Source organism: Manacus vitellinus, unplaced genomic scaffold, assembly GCF_001715985.3.
Source record: "Manacus vitellinus isolate BGI_N305 unplaced genomic scaffold, ASM171598v3 scaffold_1_pilon, whole genome shotgun sequence".
Lineage (NCBI taxonomy): Eukaryota > Metazoa > Chordata > Aves > Passeriformes > Pipridae > Manacus > Manacus vitellinus.
The window spans coordinates 51,748,251-51,771,386 of NW_021939396.1; the positions used below are offsets into that span (position 1 = coordinate 51,748,251).

General features: G+C 38.9%; 1 protein-coding gene across 1 annotated transcript; it reads left to right on the top strand.

Moving 5' to 3' along the window:
* Positions 1 to 9,340: 9,340 nt before the first annotated feature.
* NAPG (NSF attachment protein gamma) lies at positions 9,341 to 22,465 on the top strand. Its single transcript, XM_018081757.2, has 12 exons — positions 9,341 to 9,489; positions 11,156 to 11,223; positions 12,369 to 12,453; positions 13,048 to 13,065; positions 13,639 to 13,669; positions 14,136 to 14,245; positions 14,382 to 14,448; positions 15,108 to 15,178; positions 16,310 to 16,388; positions 16,894 to 16,973; positions 18,433 to 18,562; positions 19,535 to 22,465. Exons 1-12 carry the CDS (start codon positions 9,434 to 9,436, stop codon positions 19,682 to 19,684), a joined length of 945 nt encoding a protein of 314 aa, XP_017937246.1. The 5' UTR covers positions 9,341 to 9,433; the 3' UTR covers positions 19,685 to 22,465.
* The last annotated feature ends 671 nt before the right edge of the window (positions 22,466 to 23,136 follow it).

The following is a 23,136-nucleotide window of genomic DNA, read 5'->3' on the forward strand; positions in this document are numbered from 1 at the left end:
AGCCCCTGGCCCCAGCAAAGCAGCATTCCTTCACAGGTGGGCATCCTCAGGCAGATAAGGCTTCCCTTTCCTTATTATTACTGTCATTGGTAATCATCACCCACACTGTTCTCATGAGAGTTGGAGATGTTTTTCTTCTTACAGGGGCTGCCACATTAGTGTTACATAAAGATTTTATTTATCCTCTATTTGTTTTCACAGAATTGTCCCGTGAAAGGAGTGGTGAGCAAGGGCCACCAGACAGAGAGGAAACACCCACCCTCTCTCATAGCACTGCCTGATGTGGGACACATTCACTTTGACTGTGTTTGATACAGGGGATGCTGAGTGGCTGCACAGCCCCATTCCTTCAAACTGAGATGGAGGCCTCACCACAAGCAGTTTGCCATGAGCTGCACACTGGCACCAGCAAGCCTGGATCCTGCCCCAGGGGACTCGCAGTAACCCGGCTGTGCTGCAGCACAGCCTTGTTGTGAAAGCCTGTTTGACCAAACCCCATTATGCAATAGCGGCTTTTTGTTCCCTTTACTGCCTTTATTCTCCATTTGTTTCCATGGTAGCAATATGGAAAAATTAGGATTTGTAATGTAAAATCAAGGAAAGAGACAATTTTTTCCTGTCAGAGGCCAGTTTGTGTTGTACAGTGATATATTTGTGAGAGCTAAATCTAAACTTGTTTCATAAAGAATTAATACATTTAGCATAAATGACAAAATCAGGAATTTTATTTTATATGTTTCACAATGGTGCCTTTCAGCTGGGGTTTATATGATTTATTTTTACATTTCTATGATCCAGCATGGAGACAATGCTTTTATAAACCCATGCATATCCAAAACAAATGGTAATTTCATAGCAAAATCTTCTATTTCTTTAAACTGCATTGCAAATTAACTTAAGGTTATGTAACACCAGAACACTAGGCTCCTGTCTGGCACCAACTTAAATGTTTCTTAATATGTGTTCTCATAGAGCCCTCCTGTGTTTGCTAGGTTTCATTACACCAGCCAATAAATCTGAGACAATTTATTGACCTACATCCACATGACTGAGCTCCAAAAGGGACCGCTAAGCTCCTGTCCTCTGACATTTACAGAACATGGACTGTTGAGTTGCCAAATACCGTATCAAGCTTCAAAACATGACAAGTGAGAATTTACCATTCATTCTGTTTTAGTTACACCATTTTTCAGTGGGAGGCATCGTAAATAACGGTACCTTAATCGTTGTTGTAAGTATTGTTTATGACTTTTATCATGGAATCATAGAATCATAGAATGGTTTTTGTTGGAAGGGACCTTAAATATCATCTAGTTCCACACCTCTGGCCATGGGCAGGGGCACCTTCCACCAGACCAGGTTGCTCAGAGCCCCATCCAGTCTGGCCTTAAACACCTCCAGGGCTGGGGCATTTACAACTTCTCTAGGAAACCTCTTCCAGTGCCTCACCACCCTCACAGTGAAAAAGTTCTTCCTAATATCTAATCTAAACCTAGTATCTTTTAGTTTGGATCTATTGCCCATTGTCCCTCTCTATCTTTCTTGTAAGAAGCACATCCATCACAAGGAAGACCCAGCATGCAGAACTGTAAGGAGACACTACCTTAAGTTACCTTTCCTCCTCTGTAGGTCCACCTATAGTCTTTATTGATTATGTATGTATGCAGGGGAAGCAGATCTGTAAGTTCAGTAATTGATCTTTGTTGAGCAGGTTTAGATACAAAAAAATAAATTTTGCAGCTTAAAAGAAAGAATTGGTAGTTGATTCTTCAAAATAAAAATGGAGACCTATCCCCATTTCCATAAATTCATTTCCCACATTAAGAGTACACATAAATAATACAAATTTTACAAGGAGATTTTGATGCATCCAGATTGAAATTTCCCCATTAGTGTTTGTGTGAGAAGATGACATTAAAGGCAATTGCATTTAAGAGAATTCATTTTGTTCACATGCTTTTAGCATATGAGAAACAGTTTAATTATTTATCTGTGGATAGCCCAAAGACAGGCTAACCTGATATCACAAATTACTTTCACAAAATATAAAACATTTACTTTTCATGAGAAAAAAACCCTCCAAGTTCTGTCCTACATACACTACAGTAATAAAACATCTGTTCTGGAGGAGAAAACAAAGTCACACAAAAGAAACGGTGGATTATTTGAACTGAATTAATTTAAAATATTATGGTTTGCAGGACTAAATTAAACTAAATTTAACTAAAGCAGAAAGCTTTAGTTGAACTAATATTGAAAAATGTCTGCAGCTTAGAAAGTATTATAGCAAAGGAAATAATATGTTTGCTAAAGTTTTATCTATATTTCGAGGGAAATTCATGAATGGGCCACAACTAACTATTCTGAATGAAAAAAGACTCTCCTCTAAATGTTTGTCACTAACTCACACGAGCTGCATACAATACTGTGGTTTGTAACTACTACTGGTCTACTGAAAGAGAAATGTAAGCTCCGGTGGGAGAATGACATGAAATGCCTAATGTCTTCCTTGACTTCATTTTTGTTTTCTGGAAGGAAATTAATGGAAAGCTTAAAATGTAGACAACAGGGTACAGTTCAGACTAGTAGAATGCACTTGTGAACATCTTGTTCAAGCCTTCTAAACAAATTTTCAGAGGTTCATAATGACCATTGAATCCAAACTGCACATCAAAGTGTATCTGGATGATGCAGCCCACTGAGCTCTTCTTACAGCTTTGGATAGCATACATTCACATAGATGGGCTAAAGGTTTTTGATTTCTTATTAGAGAATGGAAATTTCAGTCATTGCACTGACTTGAAGGAGATTTTCTCCTGTCCACAGACAAAAGTCTAAAGGAGATTTTTACTACCTTTATCTAGAGATCAACAGCTAATGTACAGATGTGGTCTTCGTAGGGGATTAAAGAGTCTTTAGGCCACTCAATCAAATGGAATCCTGTTATCAAATTCTCCTTGAACATTTTTAAAACTATCTCAATGCTATGTTTGAGAGTAAGAATCACCAGCTTTAACAGTGCTAAACAAACTGGAAAATTTATTTTCTTTACTTCTGATAAACAGAGAACAATAGAGCTTCATTCTCAGTCAGCCAGGGTGCCCACGGAACTGATTTCAGTACCTTAGGAGGCCTTCAGCAGCATACCCACGTGGATGCCACACAACTTTTGATAATCAGGTCATTAAAAAAGACTTACAAAAGTGCATAGTTTAGGCTGTCGCAGACACGTACTGCAGCAGCATGAAAATAGTGAATGTAAATAACAATTCAGAGTTGGAGAAATGACTCCTCTACAGGGTGAAATAAGCTTTGCTATTGTTATCTAATCAATGGTATTATGAGGTAGGATGTTCAGACACATGATAAAAGCAATTAATCTCAGAAAACATTTTATGTTGAAGAACAAAACACTGGAGGAATGCAGCAGATGTTTTAGTTACTCCGTGCTGCCATGTGGAACAAAATCTAGCAACTGGGAATCTCTGAAAATGAACTTAACTAAGGAGAACACTAGCTGTGCTTCTGTCAACATAAAAACACTAATGTGTCTCATTCATAGTTCAAAAGAAGAGAGCACTGCATAGCAGCTTTTGTCCAGGATTGCATGCCTGGTTCTAGGTAGGATCTACACATGCTTTTCTGAAGCAGACTAAGAAAAACAATGTTAATGAAGGTTAAGCCAAAAAAAAAAAAAAAAGGGAATTTGTTATCCTTTCTCTGAAAATCTTGCTTCAGGAGTGCTAAACTATTCAGTCAAAAGAAGTGACCAAAAGCTTGGGCAGGCTTATTGATTTTATTGGATATCAGTGATTGGGCCATTGGAGAGGAAACCCCTGATCTTTGTTTCCTCACTTCCCTGTTCATGGGTATAGAGTAGAAGCTGGCATCTGGAAGAACCATTCATTATGTAAGTTGGCAATCCTGTAGAAAAGTGAAAAAATCTAATTATGCTTTCAAAATTGACAAAAACTGTTATGTTTTCCTGCCTCTGTTCTAGGATCTATGTCAAATGCTATTTCAGTGACAAATTGATGGATACATGTTCATGTCAAGTTATGAATGTATCTTGATTTGGGGAACAATGCTACATGTCATTCCATGACACACTGAACATCTTGTGGATAAACTGCTGCAAAGTAATGAAAGAGCCATCAAAAACCATTAACACTGGATAGATTCTGTGGGAGGAATAACTGGCTTTCTACCAGGAGAGTTGGATGTGAGAGCTTTCTGTGAAGAACAATTCAGAAAGAAGGGAGAATGAAGAAAAAGGAAAGAGGTTTCTAGAGGTTCCGAAGTTAGAAAGCTGGAGCAGAAAAGGTGTCACATCTTTAAATTACACACGTGCTCTATCTTGAAGAAGTTACTTCATCAACAGAAAGAGAAGCTAAAGCAAAGATATGACTACACATTTATCATGTGGTACTTAAATTGACTTAAGCAATTCATGCCCGAATCATTTATTCCTGACCTGCTCTTTGTGCAGGTGGGACCACTTGGTAAACTGCTTGAGGGAACAGAGCCAGGTAAGAAGAGCCTAGCCAAAACCAATAACAATTTGGGACCCAGAAGGATTCCAAAAGTGGTTTGTGGTGAGGTCCCAGTCTCAGAACAGGAAATTTTTGCTCCAAAGGTCATCTTTCTAAGCAGAAGGCATATTTTTTTAATTGGAATAGATTGCAATGGCAGGGCTGTGGAATTGCCATTTTTTGAAAAGACAAAATTAGTAGTAACTCCTGTGAGACCACCAAAACAAGTTCTACAAGTATTGATTAAGGGTGGGTCAGGCACTGGTGGTGGATATAACCATCAGGTATGAAAGCAAATTATCACCGCTTGCTGATGCAGTTGATGAGAAGGTAAGGAAGTATCAAGGAACAAGTCCAGGAGGTGACAAATGCCAAAAATATCAAGTTTTTCAGATTCCCACTGGAGCATGTGTGAAGTGGTATGGTGTCAATTACAGGCTTTTATCCAGCCTTGGGCTTTCAAAATCCCAACCAGAATAGGTGGCTCAACTCTTCTCCAGAAGAGCATTATTCACATCTGTAGGTACTGTACATATCTTTGTGAGTCATATACGAACTACTGTATAAAATTAATTTGATTGTTGTATTGGGTCTGTCTGAGCTGGAGTTCATTTCCCCACAGTAGCCCTGTGCTTTGCATTGGTAGCTGAAAGGGAGTTGATAACACACCACTGTTTTGGATACTGCTGAGCAGGGCAGGCACAACATCAGCACTGTAACATTCCTTCCTCAGTTGAGGGCAAGATCCTGGGAGGGGACACAAGTAGGCCAGCTGACCCCAACTGACCAAAGGGATATTCCATACCATATGATGTCAGCTCAGATACAAAAGCTGAGGCAAGGAGCAGGTGGGTGGGCATTCATTGTCTCCAGTGGCTGCCTACTGAGAAACCATCACAGTGCTGAAGCCCTGCTTCTCGGGAGTGGCCGACCATCGCTGCTCATGGGAAGTAGAGAATAAACTGTGCTATCTTTCCCTTCACTTTGCTTCTGCGCGTGCAAGCTTCTGCTTTACTTTTTGCTTTAAATAAACTGCCTTATCCCAACCTACAAGTTGTTTTTTTCCACCTCACTCTCTCCCTCATCCAGCTGGGAAGGGGAATGATAGAGCAGCTGGGTGGGCACCTGGCATCCAGGCAAGGTCAAACCACCACAGTCTTTTCTTGGTTTCTCAGCAGGCAGCCACTGGAGATGATAAATAAATGAATTACTTTTGAGGATTATCATGACTGAGGAAAATGGATTCTTGTTGGAAGCAAGAGAGGCTGGAGAGATAGTAGGTAGGGACTAAAAGGGACTTGGTAGTCATGACACGTCTTCTTAGTCCCTGACAAAACCAACTTGCCTTTCCTAGGTAGACAGACCACCTTACTTAATCTTCAAAAGAAACACGCAATGTATATATGTTCAATAAATAGTGTGGAAAGCATAATCAGTGTTTCACATTGGATCACCTCACTAGACACCAGAATACCCTCCTCTTATCTCATGTCCAATGAATCTGGAAAGCCAATTAGACATTACCACCTACCCCCAGCTGGGATATTTATTATCCTTTTCTCTTTATTCTCTGACATCTAATAAAAGGCATGCTCACACTATACTCTTCTGCTATTTAATTAAAGACAATAGGGAGACACAAATCTAGAGAAAAACAGTCTTTATTAATTTTCCTGCCCTCAGAGCTATTAATTTCCTTTCTGCCATATCCATTAAGACAGGAACTAGTAATTTCTCACAGACAAATGAGTTATATGGATTTAATGCAAAAGACAGGAAAAGGAACCAGAGCACTGAGGTGCTGGCAGTGGGTTGGAGTGATCAAAAAGCACATTTTGGTTTATATTATGGGCCAAAAATTTACCAAAATTACCTGGCCCAATTGTTCATTAGACCATTAGTGATGGTCCAGTCTGCCTGGGAGGAGAAATATGCAGATTCCTCTCCCTTCCTCACAGGTAATTTCTTCAGCCTGGTGCTGTATTGTAGTTATGACTCCAATTTCAGACATTAATAAATTACAAGCAGAACTTTCCATGTTCTGCTGCCAAAAAAGGGTATCAGACAGAGGTGAGAAATCCAGATCTAGGAAAACTTAAATTCACCTTCCAGATACAGTGGAGTAGCAGACAGAATTCAGCAGCTGATTTAAAATACATTTCACTGCAGTCAGTTCTGACTTTATGAACACGAAAAGCAAATTCATAGCAAAGACAAGTTAGAGTTAACTGGGAAACAAATTTTAGCTATGATTATACCGATAGTTTTTTACAACTAACAGCTTTCTGAAGGAAGCCCAGGCTGTTCTGATACCAGGGCTGTGGGTGGACTCAGCCGTGATGGAAGGTGCTGTCCCCAGCTGCTTGCCTCCAGTCTCTAGCCAACGGTTAGCCCCATGAAGTCTCACATAGGTGCTTTTTAACCCATTTGAGACAAAATGAGTTGTATCACCTTACGTACCTTGCTTTTCATAGCCTAATGCTGTGGGTTGCAATGGTGTACATGAAGAAATATTTATATAGGAGACAGAAATTTTCTGCAAGGTGTAGTGATGAGCCAGCTGAGGACTGGCTAATGATGAATGACTTCTGCTGGTACAGCTATTTACAGAGTTCACATCTTTGTCACTCCAACGCTGTAAATGTTTTCCACATTGTGCCTGGTCATTTTTCAACACCAAATTCTAATTCACAGGCAAGCATCAGATGTTGTGATATGATCCTTCCCAGATGTAAAATCTCCAAAGGTTCCATGTCTACAAAGTAAAAGCTATCCAGGAATATCCTATTTCATTCAATACTTACTTGTCCTGGAAATCTTTTGTCTGGTCATTCCAGTATAAAGTGTAATCAGACAGCGCACATGTGCACATGTGCACTAGAAAGTGAATAGATATTTACAATGCAGGGAACAGAGAAGGCCAGGAGCACTAGCACAAGCAAATACACAAACTATAAGTCTGGGTGCTTCTGAAGAATAGTCTGAGGTTATTCTGTCATTTAATGCTGCAATCCAGGATTTTATTTTCCCAGCTAACACAAGTTTATTTGAAAGGTACTGCAGCAAGTTCATAGTTATATGGCCAGATCTATCCTGGCTGCCATAGCAAGGGAAAGAAAAGACAGACGTGATGACACAGGAATCTTTCCGATCATAGCTTCCCCTACTTTATACCTGCTACCACTGAGTGCTTGCCAAAAGCAAGACTAGCTATTTTCTCCCAGTACTCTCATGACCACTCATCTGCTTTTGAAGGTAGAAAACCTCTCTACAACCTTTTTCCCTACTTTGATCTAGGACACAGAATAATAGTATTTAAGATTTAGTGGGGATTTTCCACCATCTGTAATAGATGATAGCCTCTCAAGTGCAATGCAAAAACCAAAGTCAGAAAATTAAGTGTCCATGTCATCAAGGGAATGTGGGAAAATGAAAAGTAAGGGAAAGCAATTCAGACCTGTGAGTTTTATGAGTACCTAGAGTAAAACAAATCATGTAAATATTGCTTCTTTTCCCATTTGAGGTAGAAACTTGTAAAGCTCTGATTCCTGTAAACACTATGGACTTTCAATGACTTCTATGTTCTGGTAAGAGTTTTAGAAGTTTAACCAGTTTCTCGCTTTGTCTCTTCTGTGTTGATAAATACTTCACTTATTCAGATTACTGAAAGAGATCAAGGTTCAGAGAATAAACACCTTCCTGGGCTCAGTGATTGATCTTATGCTACTCAAGGATGTTTCTGATTAATAAAATTAAGGAGTTAAGGAAGCTGGACATATGGGCAGTAAGAGAGACTTCAGCATTTTCAATTCAGTTATCAAGTGTATAGTTTGTGTATCTTGCATGATTGTGTAGCCTGTGTTAGCAACCCTGGTGTGCTCAGCCACCAATCACACCTTCTGCATAAGGTTTCTGTGCTAGCCTGGCTAGAGACAGCCTCTTGTTTTCACAAACACTGAGTCAGAGGAGCATGCCTCAGCGGAATGGCCACTGGAGGCTTCCTGCAGGGCAGGGCAGGCTGTTCAGCCTTTGGCCTGTGAGTTGTGCACTTCTAACAAAAACTCGTCTCCATGTGATAACACTGAGAAATGCAAGCCTGCACTCATTCCTGTTTGGGGCTGTGTCCAGTTCTGGACTCCCCAGTACAAGAAAGACAAGAAACTACTGAAGAGGGTCCAGTAAAGGGCCACAAAGATGATGAGGGGTCCGGAGCACCTCTCTTATGAGGAGAGACTGAGGGAGCTGAGCCTGTTTAGTCTAGAAAAGGGAAGCCTATAGGGGATCTCATAAATACATATATATATATATCAAAGGCAGATGCCAATAGGATGGTGCCAGGCTCTTTTCAGTGGCACCCAGTAACAGGACAAGGAGCAATGGCCACAAAATAAAATGCAAGTTCCACCTCAACATGAGGAAGAATTTCTTTATATGGAGCATGTCAGAACACTGGAAGGTCATGGATTCATTCAAAACCCACCCGGAGGCGTTCCTGTGTAAGCTGCTCTAGGTGACGCTGCCTTGGCAGTGGGGTTGGACCAGATGATCTCCAGAGGTCCCCTCCCACCCGAAGGATTCTGTGATTCCGTGTGATTCTGTTCCGTGGGCCTTAGACACGACAGAGCCGGGGGCTCCGCAGGGGAGTTGCCTTCTGGCCCCCGGAGCGCGGCACAGGCCAGCCCTGCACACCCACTCCCCGGCCCTGGGCTCTCCCTCCCCGCCGCGGCTCAGCGCCGGACCCGCAGCATGGCGGCCCGCCATGCCCTGCGCAGGCGCGGTGAGCGGGCGGAGCCCGAGCCCCCGCTCCTCCTCCCGCCTGCCTGTGATCCCTGCTGCCTTCCGTAGTGGGAGCGCAGGGAGGCGGAGGAGTGCGGGCGAGTTCGGCCCGCCGCGCTGGCGAGATGGCGGCGCAGAAGATTAACGAGGCGCTGGAGCACATCGCGAAAGCGGAGAAATAGTGAGCGGGGCGGAGGGTGCGCGGTGGGGGAGGCTGGCCGGCGGCTGCCCGTCAGCGCCCGGGCTCTCAGGCCCGCACCGCTCCGCTGTCCCACCGAGGCGCCTGTCGTCCCTGGCCTGGCAGGGAGGCTGAGGGAACACCCCGAGTGCCGGGCAGTGGGACCTCGGGAGATAGGGAAGGGGGGTGGCGGGGTCGGGGGGGTCTGGCCGAGGGAGTAGGAGGGCATTGCTGCTTGGCCCCTCGTCTGCCTCAGGGCAGCCTCCCTGCAGGGGCTGGGTGCTTACAGGACGCCCTTCTGCCCCGAGCTGGGAGACGAAAGCGGCCCTAAAACTAAGAATCGGTGTCGGTGGGACGGTGCGGCTCAGAGGCCTGGAGCCTGAGCAGTAAGGGCCTTCTAGCCTCCGTTGCTCAGACCCAAACTGGAGAGGGAGGGGAGTCACTTCTGCCCTTCTGCTGAAGTGAGTGGGAGGAAAACAGGATCACAGGCACAATTAGGTTGGCAAAGAGCTCCGAGCTCATCGAGTCCAACCTAGGACCAAACACCATGTCAACCAGACCATGGCACTGAGTGCCACGTCCAGTCTTTCCTTAAACACCTTCAGGGATAGTGACTCCACCACATTCCTGGGCAGCCCATTCTAATATCTAATCACCCTTTCTGTAAAGAATTTCTTCCTAATGTCCAACCTAAACCTCCCCTGGCACAGCTTAAGGCTACAGACAAGTGAGAGAAAAAACTTATGGAGACTGTAGTGGATAAAGGGGCTTGACTTTGCAGAGGTGATGTGTGTGTTTGTTTCCTACACCTGTGAAAAGTGTGATTGTTACTTCTTGGAGGCCTTTGAAGACCTATGCTGACGTTTATCTTGGAGAGCTTAACATCTGCATATGAGTCGTTTATTGTGTATTTTAACAGTGAATAGAGGCATTTTGCTTATAAATCCCAACTTCACAGACAGCAGTATGGATGTAATAGCACTGACAAAGCTGCTATGATTTTAGTAAGAAGAGTAACAGGCCCTCTGGAATCATGGATCAAAAGTTATGGTAACTTTTATATTTGTTTTAGAAGTGAGGCAGTCAGAATATTGAAATCAAAATTGCCTGATTACTCACTTCATTTTACAGTGTACATTTTTCCCTAATGTATGTATGTCTGTATGTGGCACCATTTAGTGTAAACATATAAATGATATATGAGGCTTTGTGTTGGTAAGTAAATTCTTTTATTTGTGTATGCAGTGGAGAGTCTTTGATAATTCTCATCAGCAGAAAAAATTCCTGTAGAAGAACACTGGAAACTTCCTGATACATAAAAAAAAATATATTGGAAATATTGTTGGGTGTTGTGGTATTAGAAATCTTGAGGCATCATGTTCCTGTAGGCTGACTTCTTACTGCTGAGGAGCTGGACTTGGGGAGACTCTCTGGGAACAGCAGAAGCATGTTAGTGCAAGGCATGTAACTCTGGGAGATCACTGCAGTGCTTTATGCAATTCTGACCAGTGCTGGTATTTGTTTTTACGGTACTGATGCCACCATAGTATTGGCATATAGGTAACTGCTCCTTTCCAGAGGTAGTCTAAATAAATAGATCTGAAGTGTCTTGAAGGTAAAACGTAAAATCTTTGCAAATTGTTAATGGACCTTTCTTTCTGTGTTTTAGCCTGAAAACTGGATTCTTAAAGTGGAAACCAGATTATGACAGTGCAGCTACTGAATATGGGAAGGCAGGTATGTATGGCTGTAAATATAGCCATGTTTTATGATTTCAAAGTATTCATTAAGCTTAATCCCTGATAATGTTTTACATATTTTTAGTACCTTACTCTGTAAGTAAAGGTAAAAGTAAAGACTAAAAGTAAAATGAAACAACAAAGTAGCACTATAAAATGTTTCAGATTGTACTTGGAGATCTAGAACAGTTGTCAAAACCAATTTATTTTTTTTCAAGCTTACAACTTCTACTTTTTATGTTGCTACCTGTGATAAAAATAAAGCTTTCCTTCTTTCACTTGTCCACCCCCAAATCCTGTGACTTTATCTACAAAATAACAAATGTTCAAACTGGTTTTAAAATTTTGCTTAATCATCATCTTATAAAATGCATCTTGCAAAGGCTGTCTCAGTAAGGTAGAGAGATGCTGCCAAGTTGGGGTTTTCTTTCAGGCATACTGAGGTCTCTTTCTTCCTTTTTTCCACTACAGGAGGCACACTGAGTATAAAATTCTTACTAGTTGATTTTTTTTTGTTCTTAAACATTTTCTTCTTTTTGATAGTAGTAATTTACCATAGTCTTTTGGCTCCTTACTTGAGGCACTCCTACTTACTCACTGAACCCTGAATAAAAAAATACAAACATGGAAGAGCAACTGGAGCATTTATAAATTGAAATTTAGTTTAAATCCTATTTTAATATTTTATCAGTTAAATGGAGATAGAAATACATAGTTGTGCCCTGAACTGGTTGTGCTGAGGAAGTTGTTATATGTATGCCTTATTGGTGGCACACTTCTATTCCTACCACGCTGATTTTGTATAACCTCTAATGATTAAAATGATACACATATGCATTCCTGCAGTTCTGTAGTTACAATACAGAGTGAGTGAGTTTCAAAAACCAGCTAAACACATTGTGCTCTATGTATGATACTGTGGTGGTATGGAAGTGGTGTTGACAATAAATGTTTTTAATGGCAACTAAGTGACTAACGAAGCAAGGAGAACCGTCATGGGATTTTTGGGAAGACCCTGGTAAACTGTAACCATTCATTTAAAGAGTCTGTTTGCATCTTCAGGTAGCTAAACTCTTGAGCAGAAGTGGTATAAAGAGGACAATGGCAAGCTGTAAATAAAACCTCTTATTTGCTTTCTTGCAGCTGTTGCTTTTAAGAATGCCAAGCAGTTTGACCAGGCAAGGGAAGCCTGTTTGCGGGAAGCTGAGGCCCATGAAAACAATAAAGCGTATCTTTTCACTGACTGCTGTTCTTTCTCCCAAGAAGCTGACTAGTTGATACTTAGATTGGGGTAATGGGGCTTGGTAGCAGGTTGTTTAATACATTTGTACATTTTGTCGGTCTAGCAGAATTGCTTTTTAAAAGACTGTTCCTGTGTGCTCTGAGTGGGAAATCTAAAGAACTCTTGATTAGAAAATCAGTTCCCAATCAGAAAATATGTTCCAAATAACATCTGGACTGATAAGATGTTGGCAGATGCCTGAGATGTCTAGGTACTGCTTCAGAAATTTTTTTTTTTTTAATTGCCTACAAATGGATAGTATAAACTAAACACACCTCTGAAATTATTACAGTACTTGTACTGCTATTTAATAAGCAGCAAAATATTTTAAATAAATGTGCTTTTTACAACTTTATATGCAACTGTGCATTGTTATGCTGCATTTTTCTGTCCTTGGAATCATTTATTTTTGACAAGTTGCCTATAGTGCCTTTCTGGAGTTCCTTGCTTTGAAACTAGTAGTTGTATAACATTTTGCACATTAATTTTTTTTTTGCATTATGTGACTTTTGTCCTTGACTTTGACTGTTTAACTTCCAGTCTCTTCCATGCTGCCAAGTAAGTACAGAAGCACTAAGTAATCTGAAACAAATTTTTCAACATACAGTACAAGCATGAACTGTCATTTTGATTTCACTATAGTAAGTGTTATGGTTCAAGTAATTTTGCTGTTTCAAAATCATTTCAATGTAAGTGGGAGCTAGGAAAGTCTGAAAACCTGCAATGGCTACCTGAAGAAATGATGATTTTGGCATTCTTTGGCACTTTTTGATAGCAAATATTTTTTCTTAGATGATCGTTTCGTAATTTTGAAATTCTATGCTGTTGAACTTATAAAGAAATTTTTAATTAAAGAGTACTTCAAAGCAAGCAGATAATGACAATAATCCAAATATTGCCCATGGATCAGATTAGAATAGATTTTTAGTGGGTAGTGTGGTTGAAACACTTAATTTGTGGAAGATAATGTTACATGTGCTCTGTCTCATTAAATAAAACACTTGAAACTTCTTCAAAGCATTAAATATTAACAGTGAAGTGATAGCCAATGCATGATAACCTTTGCTGCATAACTACAGCTTGCTTAAATACACCATCTTTAACCAAATGGTACATTTTTTTTCTTTGCAGAGCTTATGAACAAGCTGGCATGATGCTAAAGGTATTTTCATTTACTAGTTTTTATTAAAAAGTTCTATTTTATAGGAGAAGAATATTATGCACTGGATCATTTAACAAGTATATGTAAGTTAATTGCCTATTAAAGTGATACTTTTCTGTTGCCTCATAGTGCCCACCAACACCTTCAGTAGATTAGGAAAGCAACATTTGTATTTGGGGGGTTAAAATAGTTTTTCTTTTATAGGAGGAAAGAAGAGTGCATTGTGTCACAGGGTTACAGAAGAGTGGTACTGCTTTTGCTCTAAACTACCACAAATTAATGACTTACGTGAAAGTTTAGTATTCAGAAGTGAATTTTATGGAGTTGTTGGTCAACTTTCACTAGCTCTACAAGTTCATAAATAAAAATTAGAATCTTAAAAAGGTGTTGCAGTTTGCTTTGATTTGTGTCATTGTTCATAAACTCAATTCCTGACAGCAGTGTCCCTTTGACTGTTGCTTTGTAGGAGATGCAGAGACTCCCTGAAGCAGTTCAGCTGATCGAGAAAGCCAGTATGATGTACCTGGAGAATGGAACACCAGATACAGCAGCTATTGCTCTGGAACGGGCTGGGAAGTAAGTCTGAGCTATGGGGGCTAGAATGCATGCAAGGTGTGGGTATATCTTTGGTTTTCTTTTATGTCTTTATGATGCTTTCAGGTAAAAAACATTTTCCTTTTATTTGATGAGAAATTTTGGATGTTTATTACAGATTAATAGAAAATGTGAGCCCAGAGAAGGCTGTGCAACTCTATCAGCAAGCAGCGTCAGTGTTTGAAGTAAGTGGGTGATTTGGTTGGTTGGTTGGTTGTTTTTTTCTTTCAGCTATAAAATCAAGAAAAAGCCTAAGATTTGGTTCTAAATTTTTTCCTTCCTTTTACGTCAGTGACTGAGTTATGAAGCTGAAGGCTTCTTATGTTGTTGAGAAGGAGATTATAAAAGTTAGGAGTCAGTTTGCTTTGCCTTTTTCTCAGTTTAGGACTTGACTGAACCTGAATTTTGTGTGTTGTCAAGTTTTCTGCCTCTTGTTGGGCAGCCCAGAGGGTAGGGAGCATATCTGCTGTTGAGTCCTGGAGCCCAAAATAATTTGAAATCCTTGAAGTATAGAGAAGAAACATTTGCTTGGTGCTCTACCAATGCCATGAGGCGATGGTTTGCCTTTTTGCTACTGCCTTTGATGTACTTCTGTATTGTCAGTTGGGACGTGTTTCCAGATTAGCAAGTTTGCATTGGTGTTACTTTGCTGAGCACATCCATAGAGGAGCTGGCTGTGGAACTTGGGAGCTCTGATACTCTTCATGTTTCCCTTGTGTGAACTGCTGATGCAATAACTAACAGTTGTTCTAAGTTAAAGGTGACACACTTAGATAAAGATCTAGTGGTCTTAATGCTGTGTAAATGAAATAAGAACATATGAATTCTTTTTGTTCTTCTCTAGAACGAGGAGCGTTTACGGCAGGCATTAGAAATGCTGGGGAAGGCATCAAGACTTTTAGTCAGAGGACGCAGGTATAGCTTTATCCTTTCTTATTCTTTTAATGTAATTGAATCTTAAATAGTTATTTTGATTGGGGTTTTTTTTCTTGCGGTTTTTGCATTTATGTACTGTTACTTAATTCTTCATTGAGACGCACTTCAAACTAAAATTCAGTTTCTGTGGGATGCGCCATGTTCATCCAGGAACCACCTGTTTTGTATTCTGGGATAATGTGGGCTGAAAGGCTTTATTTCCTTTGTGTTTGTTGAATAGCTAGGAAGCACATGCACCAGTTTTCATTAATTATTAAACTGCTTCAGGATTTTTTTTTTTGTTTTTCTTCCAATACTAATATGTAGAAAGTACTTGAAAGTCTTTTATGGCTGTGGGAGACAAAACAGGGTAATTAAGTGACTAACATGAGGAAACAAATCTGCTTGCAGCAGTCTGATTCCGGACTTCCTAAAGAAGAGCTTTCCTTGGAGTCTCAATGGGACAAATTCAATTGTAATTACTTGCACCAAACTTGACCTTCAATTCAGCTTAGACTCGCTTCACTGAAACATTTAGGTCCTTTAAGAAATTTTCTGGATTTCTAACTCTACGTTCAGGACACTTTATTTCATTGCAGAAAAGTAGTCAGAAAAGAAAAGTGACAATGTAATTTGAAAGTCTTTCTGTGAAAGCCAGTCAACATAGCTTCAGAACATATGAAAGAATTGGTTGCTCTGTTGCTTAATAGCTCATGTACTTCTTCTAATTTCTAGAAATTGAATATGATGATTAAAAGAGTATTAAAACTCAGAAGTAGTTACTAATACTAAATATTGGTAGTTCATGGATATCGGACTTACTGGTAGCTTATAGTAACCTCATGACATACAGAAATCTGTTAGGGTGTGGAACAAAGCATTCATCTTGTACAATGTTATAAAAAACAAGGCTTCTCTGAATGAATACCAAAGATGTTCTTAGCATGTATACAAAAGAATTGCTGACTGTATATTTATCTACTCTGTTAGTAAGATCTACTGCTGGTTTTTAGTTGTGTTGCTTTTTATTGCAGTAGACATGCTACTGTATTAGTTAAACACTGTATTTAGCCTCAGTTTTGTTGTGCTGTATTCCTGGTGCTGATACTCCTGGGGTTTTTTTGGCTTTAGATTAGATGAAGCTGCATTGTCTCTTCAAAAGGAGAAAAGTATTTATAAGGAAATTGAAAATTACCCTACGTGCTATAAGGTAAGTTCTAAGAGCCAGGTTTTTTTCTGGGTAGTTAATGACAGTTGACATCTGACTGACAGTATGTACCTCTTGATCCAGGGATACATTTCTTGCTAACAATGAGAATTCATGGTAGTGCATGTTTCCCAAATCTCTAACTGCGCTTTTTTCACTACTATAATTTTGAAGATAAGATGCTGATATGTACGGGAGCTGTCAACACCAAAAAAACACATAAAAATAAAGATGTTATAAAAAATAACAAGGTACAAAAACTGTTACTTGGTACAACAGTTCATTAAAATGTTATAGGAGATAATCTATTTCATACTAGCAGAGGATAGGCTTTCTGCTTTTTCACTATATTGTTCTGACTCTTTTGTGTCATTATCTTAGAATGATTGGGGATTGTAATGACCTTTTTCATGCTAAATATTAGCAGTCTACTGTTTTTTTCATATTTTACTGTTAATTTCTAAGGAATCATTTGGTTTATTTTTTTTGTTTATTTCTTTTTGTTTAGAAAACTATTGCTCAAGTCTTAGTTCATCTTCATAGAAATGATTATGTTGCTGCAGAGAGATGTGTGAGGGAAAGCTATAGGTAAGTCTGCTTCATCTCCTATAATTTTAAAGCGAATGTTTCACTAATGTAGATCTTTTTGCTTGACAGTGTTGCAATTGTTCTTTCATAAATTTTCAACCCACACTTCTGTTGACTTACAGTACAATAATAACATTCCCTGGTACGTGGCTATCAGAAATTTTTTTCACACGTAACAGATTTAGATGTAATTACTACAGTGATTCTTCTTAATGAACCTAAAATAAAAAGTTAGTCATAAAGAACTAGTTATGTGCCACAGGGGAAATGAGATGAAAATGACAAGTTCTTCCTGTGTTTTCCCTTGTTAAAAGCTGAGCAGAATACCGTTATGGCTAGGATTCTTGTCTTACTGCTGTCCTTTTGGTTGTATCTTATTGTGTGGAACAGAGATGGATAAGGTATTGTAAACAAATGTTTAGGGTTAAAAGTGGGTATTTCCACATGTTGCTAACTGAATTTTAATTTTTTCAAAATGTTTTTGCCGTGTGTGGAGGCCCTTGAAAAGTTTTAATTCTTACTTACCATTATGATATTTTATTGCAGTTTGAGAAGGGAAATATGGAATACAGTATCAAAGCGCACAGTGGCAGCATCCCAGTATAATCAATTAAACCATCTAGTATGATGATTAGACTGAGGGAAAGATTAATCTAAATGTTTTAGTTAAAGAAAAGTTTGCAGCATGTGAGTTACTACTTTCCTGGCTGTGTTAATCTAGGAGATCTTGCCCTCATCATACTTTGGAGGAAGAAAAGCAAGATTTCTACTTTCTGTAACTTTTGAGTAGCTGGTTGAACTGAAAGATAATGTAGGAAGCAGAAAGTAGTCTAATTGAATATGCTGAATTGAAGAAGGCATTTTTTACAGATACAGGAGAAAATTCTGGTGTCAGAATATGGATTAGTGTTTAACCCTGGTTCCAGAAGCTTCCCCAGCAACTTTCATTTCAACTCTCATTTGGACTTCAGTAGCAAAATCTTGAAACAACATGTTTTTAGTGAAATGACTTGAACATATATATATGTTAAATTGCACTTTATTTTTATAGATAATTTTTCAGGATCAGTCATTTTTCAAATCTCCATTTTTCAAATCCCTAATTTGTATTTTATGTGTAGAAATGAATGACAGATTTTTTCTGTATGTGAAGTAGAGAAAGTTTATTGACTAGTCAGGAAAAGGTTTAAAAATTCCAATATACTTGTTTTGTCTTGACTGTGGTTGTGGTCTTATTCTGAGAATGCAAACTAATATTGCTGAAAGTTTAATTTTTATGGATATGATTCCTGTACCTGGAAAAGTCAAAGTGGTTATAGGCAGTTTTGTGGAATAACCAGTCTGTCAGATTCTTGAAAGCTGCTTGCACTTCTGTTAAATCAGCAGCATTTAAAGATAGAATAGCTGAGTGTCAAGTAGATTGCTGAAATGTCTTAAATAAACTCTTAATTTCCTTCAGTATACCAGGATTCAATGGAAGTGAAGATTGTGCAGCACTAGAGCAACTTTTAGAAGGGTATGATCAGCAAGATCAGGATCAAGTTTCTGAAGTCTGTAATTCTCCACTCTTCAAATACATGGATAATGATGTAAGTAGGCAATTCCTGTGGGATTTTTTTTATTTTTTTTTTAATAATCCTTTTGCATGTTGAGGTTAAGAGATATGGTTTTTTCCTAGTAGAGGAAATAAGAAGAGCACCATCCATGTATTTATTTTGACTTGCTGTCATGCTACCCCATACCTGTAAACTTCATATATTCTTTACCTGTCAGTGATGGTGCTTTCAGATGGTGTGAAGGCTTAGGTGAAAGAGCAGCTTGTTATGCATTTGATGAGTTTGTTTAATGAGTTAACCAAAATTCAGTCCCCTTCTAATTCCTTCTTTAAGGGCCAGAACAGTTTGCTACTTCTGCTTTTCCTCAGAAATATAACAGCATAAACATTACAGAGTATGATGCCTACGTGATGGCATTGTTGGATGCTTTTATCCATCACTTATTCCTTAGCAAGGTCCTAATTCTGAAAGATTTTTAATGTCGAGTGAGCAGTTGTGACCATTTCCCCAGCTATTTTTTTATTTAATTGAACTTGTAAATTTAGGAATTATAAGGAAGTATAAGGATAGGAAAGGTGTGAAGTAAAGGAAACATCCGTCCGTGTCAAACCTTGTAACAGTATTAGCTAATTTTAGTTTATTACTCTGTTGAATAGTAAAAGTTGAGGTATTAGTCTTGCTGAAAAACACAATAAAACTTTTTACATTATCTGTTACTAGGTAATGTATGCAGAGCTGCTTAGTGGAATTTGTATTTTTGAAACAGAGAAACTACAGGATGTGGCCAAATTATTCTATAATAAGCAGTATTAATACAGACCTCGCATCCCATTCTCAGTGTTTGAGACGGAAGAAAATGAACCAATGTTATGCTTATTCTAGGCTGGAAAAATATACTCTGAGAGCAGCATTACTCTGCTGTGCTGAATGTTGCCCGCTTCTTTATTGTGAGCATCAGTCAATTCTGTAACAGTACAGAAATTAAACTTGCTTTGTTATTGTCAGTATGCCAAGCTTGGTCTTACCTTGGTGGTCCCAGGAGGTGGAATCAAGAAGAAATCGCCAAATGCTGCACAAGACAAAGCCAGAGGACCAGCTGCAGTGGGCTCTCATGCTGATGAGGAAGAGGATGAATATTCTGGTGGACTGTGCTAACTACAGGCTAGGTTGTCTTAAATATCTGACTTATTTGTGATGTTGAGCATATCCAAAGGTACCAGATTTACCAGAGCTTCATTGCAATTGTGATACGGGAATCCTAATATTAACTTGGCAGCTTCTGGGTACAGTACAGGAGAAAAAGCATGACTGTACCTACCATCTTGATCATCTCTTATCTGGTAGGAGCTTCTTTAGGGCCCTGCCTTCAGTTGAGAGAATTTTTACTAAAAGCACAGTTTAATACCAAAACCCCAGAAGCACTTGAGTAGGGAGAGTGGTACAAAATTTTAAGCACTGGATTTCAACAGCTGGCACTTTTTGGTCCCAGAAAGATGTTTGCGATTGTTTTTGGAGTTAAATACATGATAATTCATCTGGCTATTTATCTCCCGTTTAAGACCATTTAAGTCAGACTGTGCCAGGCAAGAGTTTTACTTGTGTAAACACTAGGGGGAGCATTCAGTTTGCTTTCAATATGTTTTTACCCCACCGAGGAATATTATTTTAAGACCTTATTCTTTGCAAGCAATATCCATGTAAGTGTGGAAAATATCAAGTCAACTAATTTGAAGTTGTCTTGCAAGCTTAAAAATACGCGCAGGTCTTTCCTCTTGAGAACTTTACTGACCGGAAGTCTTTGGAAATAAATGTGTGCATAGTGTTTGTAGTGTGCACCTTGGGAAAGAAAGGAGTGAATGACGTTCTTAGCAGTGTTTCTGAAGCATGCCATAACTAGAAAAGAAACTGAAGGTAGCAGATAACATGCATTGAATATAAACTTCTGAAGACAAATGTTTAACAAAAACTTAGGTGGAATGTTTCAATGATACGTATTCTTCGTATGAGTCTTTCATATTTTCACATCATAGAACAGATATCTCCTATAAATGGCATTTTTCAAACTAGTTCAGAATCCGAGGTAACCAAATTTTAATACATCTTCTCTATTTTTATTTGGTTTCAAGTCATCATGTGTTTTGCAAACTTCTGTAGTGTCTTAAATTGGTTTCACCATTTTATGCTTAGAAGTTGTCAATTCTAGAATTTGTACCCGTGGCTTATTTCTTCAGCAGAACCTGATCAAGGTCTGCACTAGGGTGACATCACTGGGAATCCAGCAGGGATTTGTGTGTGATGCCCAAAGTTCAATAAACAAGAGACCAAAAGCAACAGTGTTAAGTGTTGGTACAGTTTGTGCCATATTAAGCAGTTGGATGTCATAAAAAATACCAGGTGCATGTCTGACGTACACATGATGTCTGACATCAGTGTGTCAGACATAATTGTGATGAAGGTTAAACTTTAAGAGGGCTAATACTCACTTTCCTTGGGGTGGATAGCACTCAGTAGCATTGTGATGGGTGCACAAACTGCAGCATAATACACAGGCAGGGCTGCTGTAAAAAGTCACATTATTCAATTTAATGGGTGTTCAAAAAACAGTTTTGTCTCTTTGTGTTATGTAATAATAACAATGGGGTTTACAGCTATTTAAGATGCACCTGTAGTCCTTTACTATCTGACAGGTGATTTCCCTTTGTTATTGATAATGTATATAGAAGTTTTAACTCTAACGAACTTTAGGAAGTGAGTTGGTTTTCTCTGAGAATGCTTACAGGTATACATGAAAGATGGCTTTGAAGACTTCCCTGTAACTCTTCTATTTTCACCACTGGAGAAACTTACTCCAGTTTACTCAACTTCTGCCTTCTGGATTTGTTAGTCAAGTTGAACATGTGCTTCTTATGGGGGAGTCTTTATCACAGGTAGAAAAAACCTGCATGTTTAGGAGCTCTGGGAGTGCCAAGTGATTTTCTGCTTGCGTTTTCTGCTCCTTCTAATTCTGAAATCCAGTTTTATTGTGTGATCCCAAGGAGTCTACAGTTGCGTATACTTGAGAAGATGAGGTGCATAAGAAACAAAACTGGGAAACTTGTGTGCTTCTGTGAAAGAATTTGCAGATTTCTTTAAACTGTGCTTGTAGCACTAACAGGCCCTTAAAAGAAAAATTAAAATTTATGCATTAGATTCTTAAAGCATACTTTTCATATTGCCAAAAAAGTAATGTGCAAGACTGTCTTCCGCACTCCCTCAAGTTGTTTTTTTTTTCCGTACCAAGTATGGAAAATCTGGGACAAAAGTAATTGGTACTAGACATATTCGGCTGCCATTGAATTCAAAGGGGCTTCTCTGACTCTTAGTAGTATAATCTTAATCTTTGATTGCAATGTTGCTGCAAAGACCAAATCTGCAGAAATGGAAGTGTCTGAACATAAGATGGTCTATTTTATATAACTTATTCTCCTATTTTAGACAGTGAAAGTGTGTTAGGAATGTTAACTGCCTTTTAGTAAATGTTAACTATAGAAGAAACTGTCTGTATATTATGTGTTAGTGTTTGTTTCTATCTTTCAAAGCAATTTGCACACTTATGTAAATACCATTTAGGTGATCTGAAATGGAAAAGATACCATTTACAGCAAGAAACTTTCCAAAACCAGTGTTGACTGCAAGAAAAATAAAGTTTAATTGTGCATGAAGGCTGAGCAATGGCCAGTGCAATGTATATGTGAAATCAGAAGATTTCTAAATTATCTGTAACTTAATACTCAGATGATCAAGCACAGTGTGAAACCTCTGCTTTATATGTTCTTTTCCCCAATCTATGGTGTAATAGAGTACAAAATGTGTTTGTGACAACTCTACAGATGCTGCCTCTTGAGAAAAAAGCTATATGTTTCACCAACATGGAAAATAAAACTTGAAGTTAACACATTTGTAGTACCTTTCCCTGTTGTTGATCAGGTCCTGCTGAGTTCAGCTAATTATATTTGTCACTTGGGTCAGATTTTCAAAGTGATTTTCAGCAGGAGAATGCAAGCTTGTCATTATTTGGTTGGATCCAATGTGAAGTTTGAAAAACAACTACATTTCAATGTTTCTGTACATTCTTTACACAATTTAAGGATGTGAATTCTGTAACTTTGGAGACTTCATAATTTTAGAAAAATCACCTTTTCTACTGTTTCAAAGTCAAACTTGCTGAAATACTTGAAGGCTAAAGAATCTGGAACTGAAGTTCTTCAATGTGAGAGGAATCATTCCTCAGAGGTTACAAATAAGCAACTGTAAAACTACAAGAACTAAGCTGCTCTTGGAAAAAAATAAAATTAAAAGCTTTATAATCTAGATTTATAACAGATAGTGAACCTTTTTAGATGGAGGATGGGAAAAAGAAGCAACTGCAACCTCCCCAATTAGTAGTGATAGTAAAATTGGAGGAAGTAGATGTAACTTGAGAGAGCAGTAGGGAACCACTTGGGATCTGTAGTTGTTTGAGCAGGGATAATCATGGCTGGGCTTCGCGAACAAAGATTTGGGAAGGCTCTAACCACGTTGGTGACTTATGAGGCCAATACAAGACAGACATATCCGATTGCAAAAGG

Coding starts and splice junctions, on each gene's coding strand:
- NAPG (XM_018081757.2), top strand. CDS start 9,434: ATGGCGGCGCAGAAGATTAACGAGGCGCTGGAGCACATCGCGAAAGCG. Junction 13,670..14,135: donor AAGCTGGCATGATGCTAAAG/GTATTTTCATTT, acceptor GTTGCTTTGTAG/GAGATGCAGAGACTCCCTGA. Junction 18,563..19,534: donor TCAAATACATGGATAATGAT/GTAAGTAGGCAA, acceptor TGTTATTGTCAG/TATGCCAAGCTTGGTCTTAC.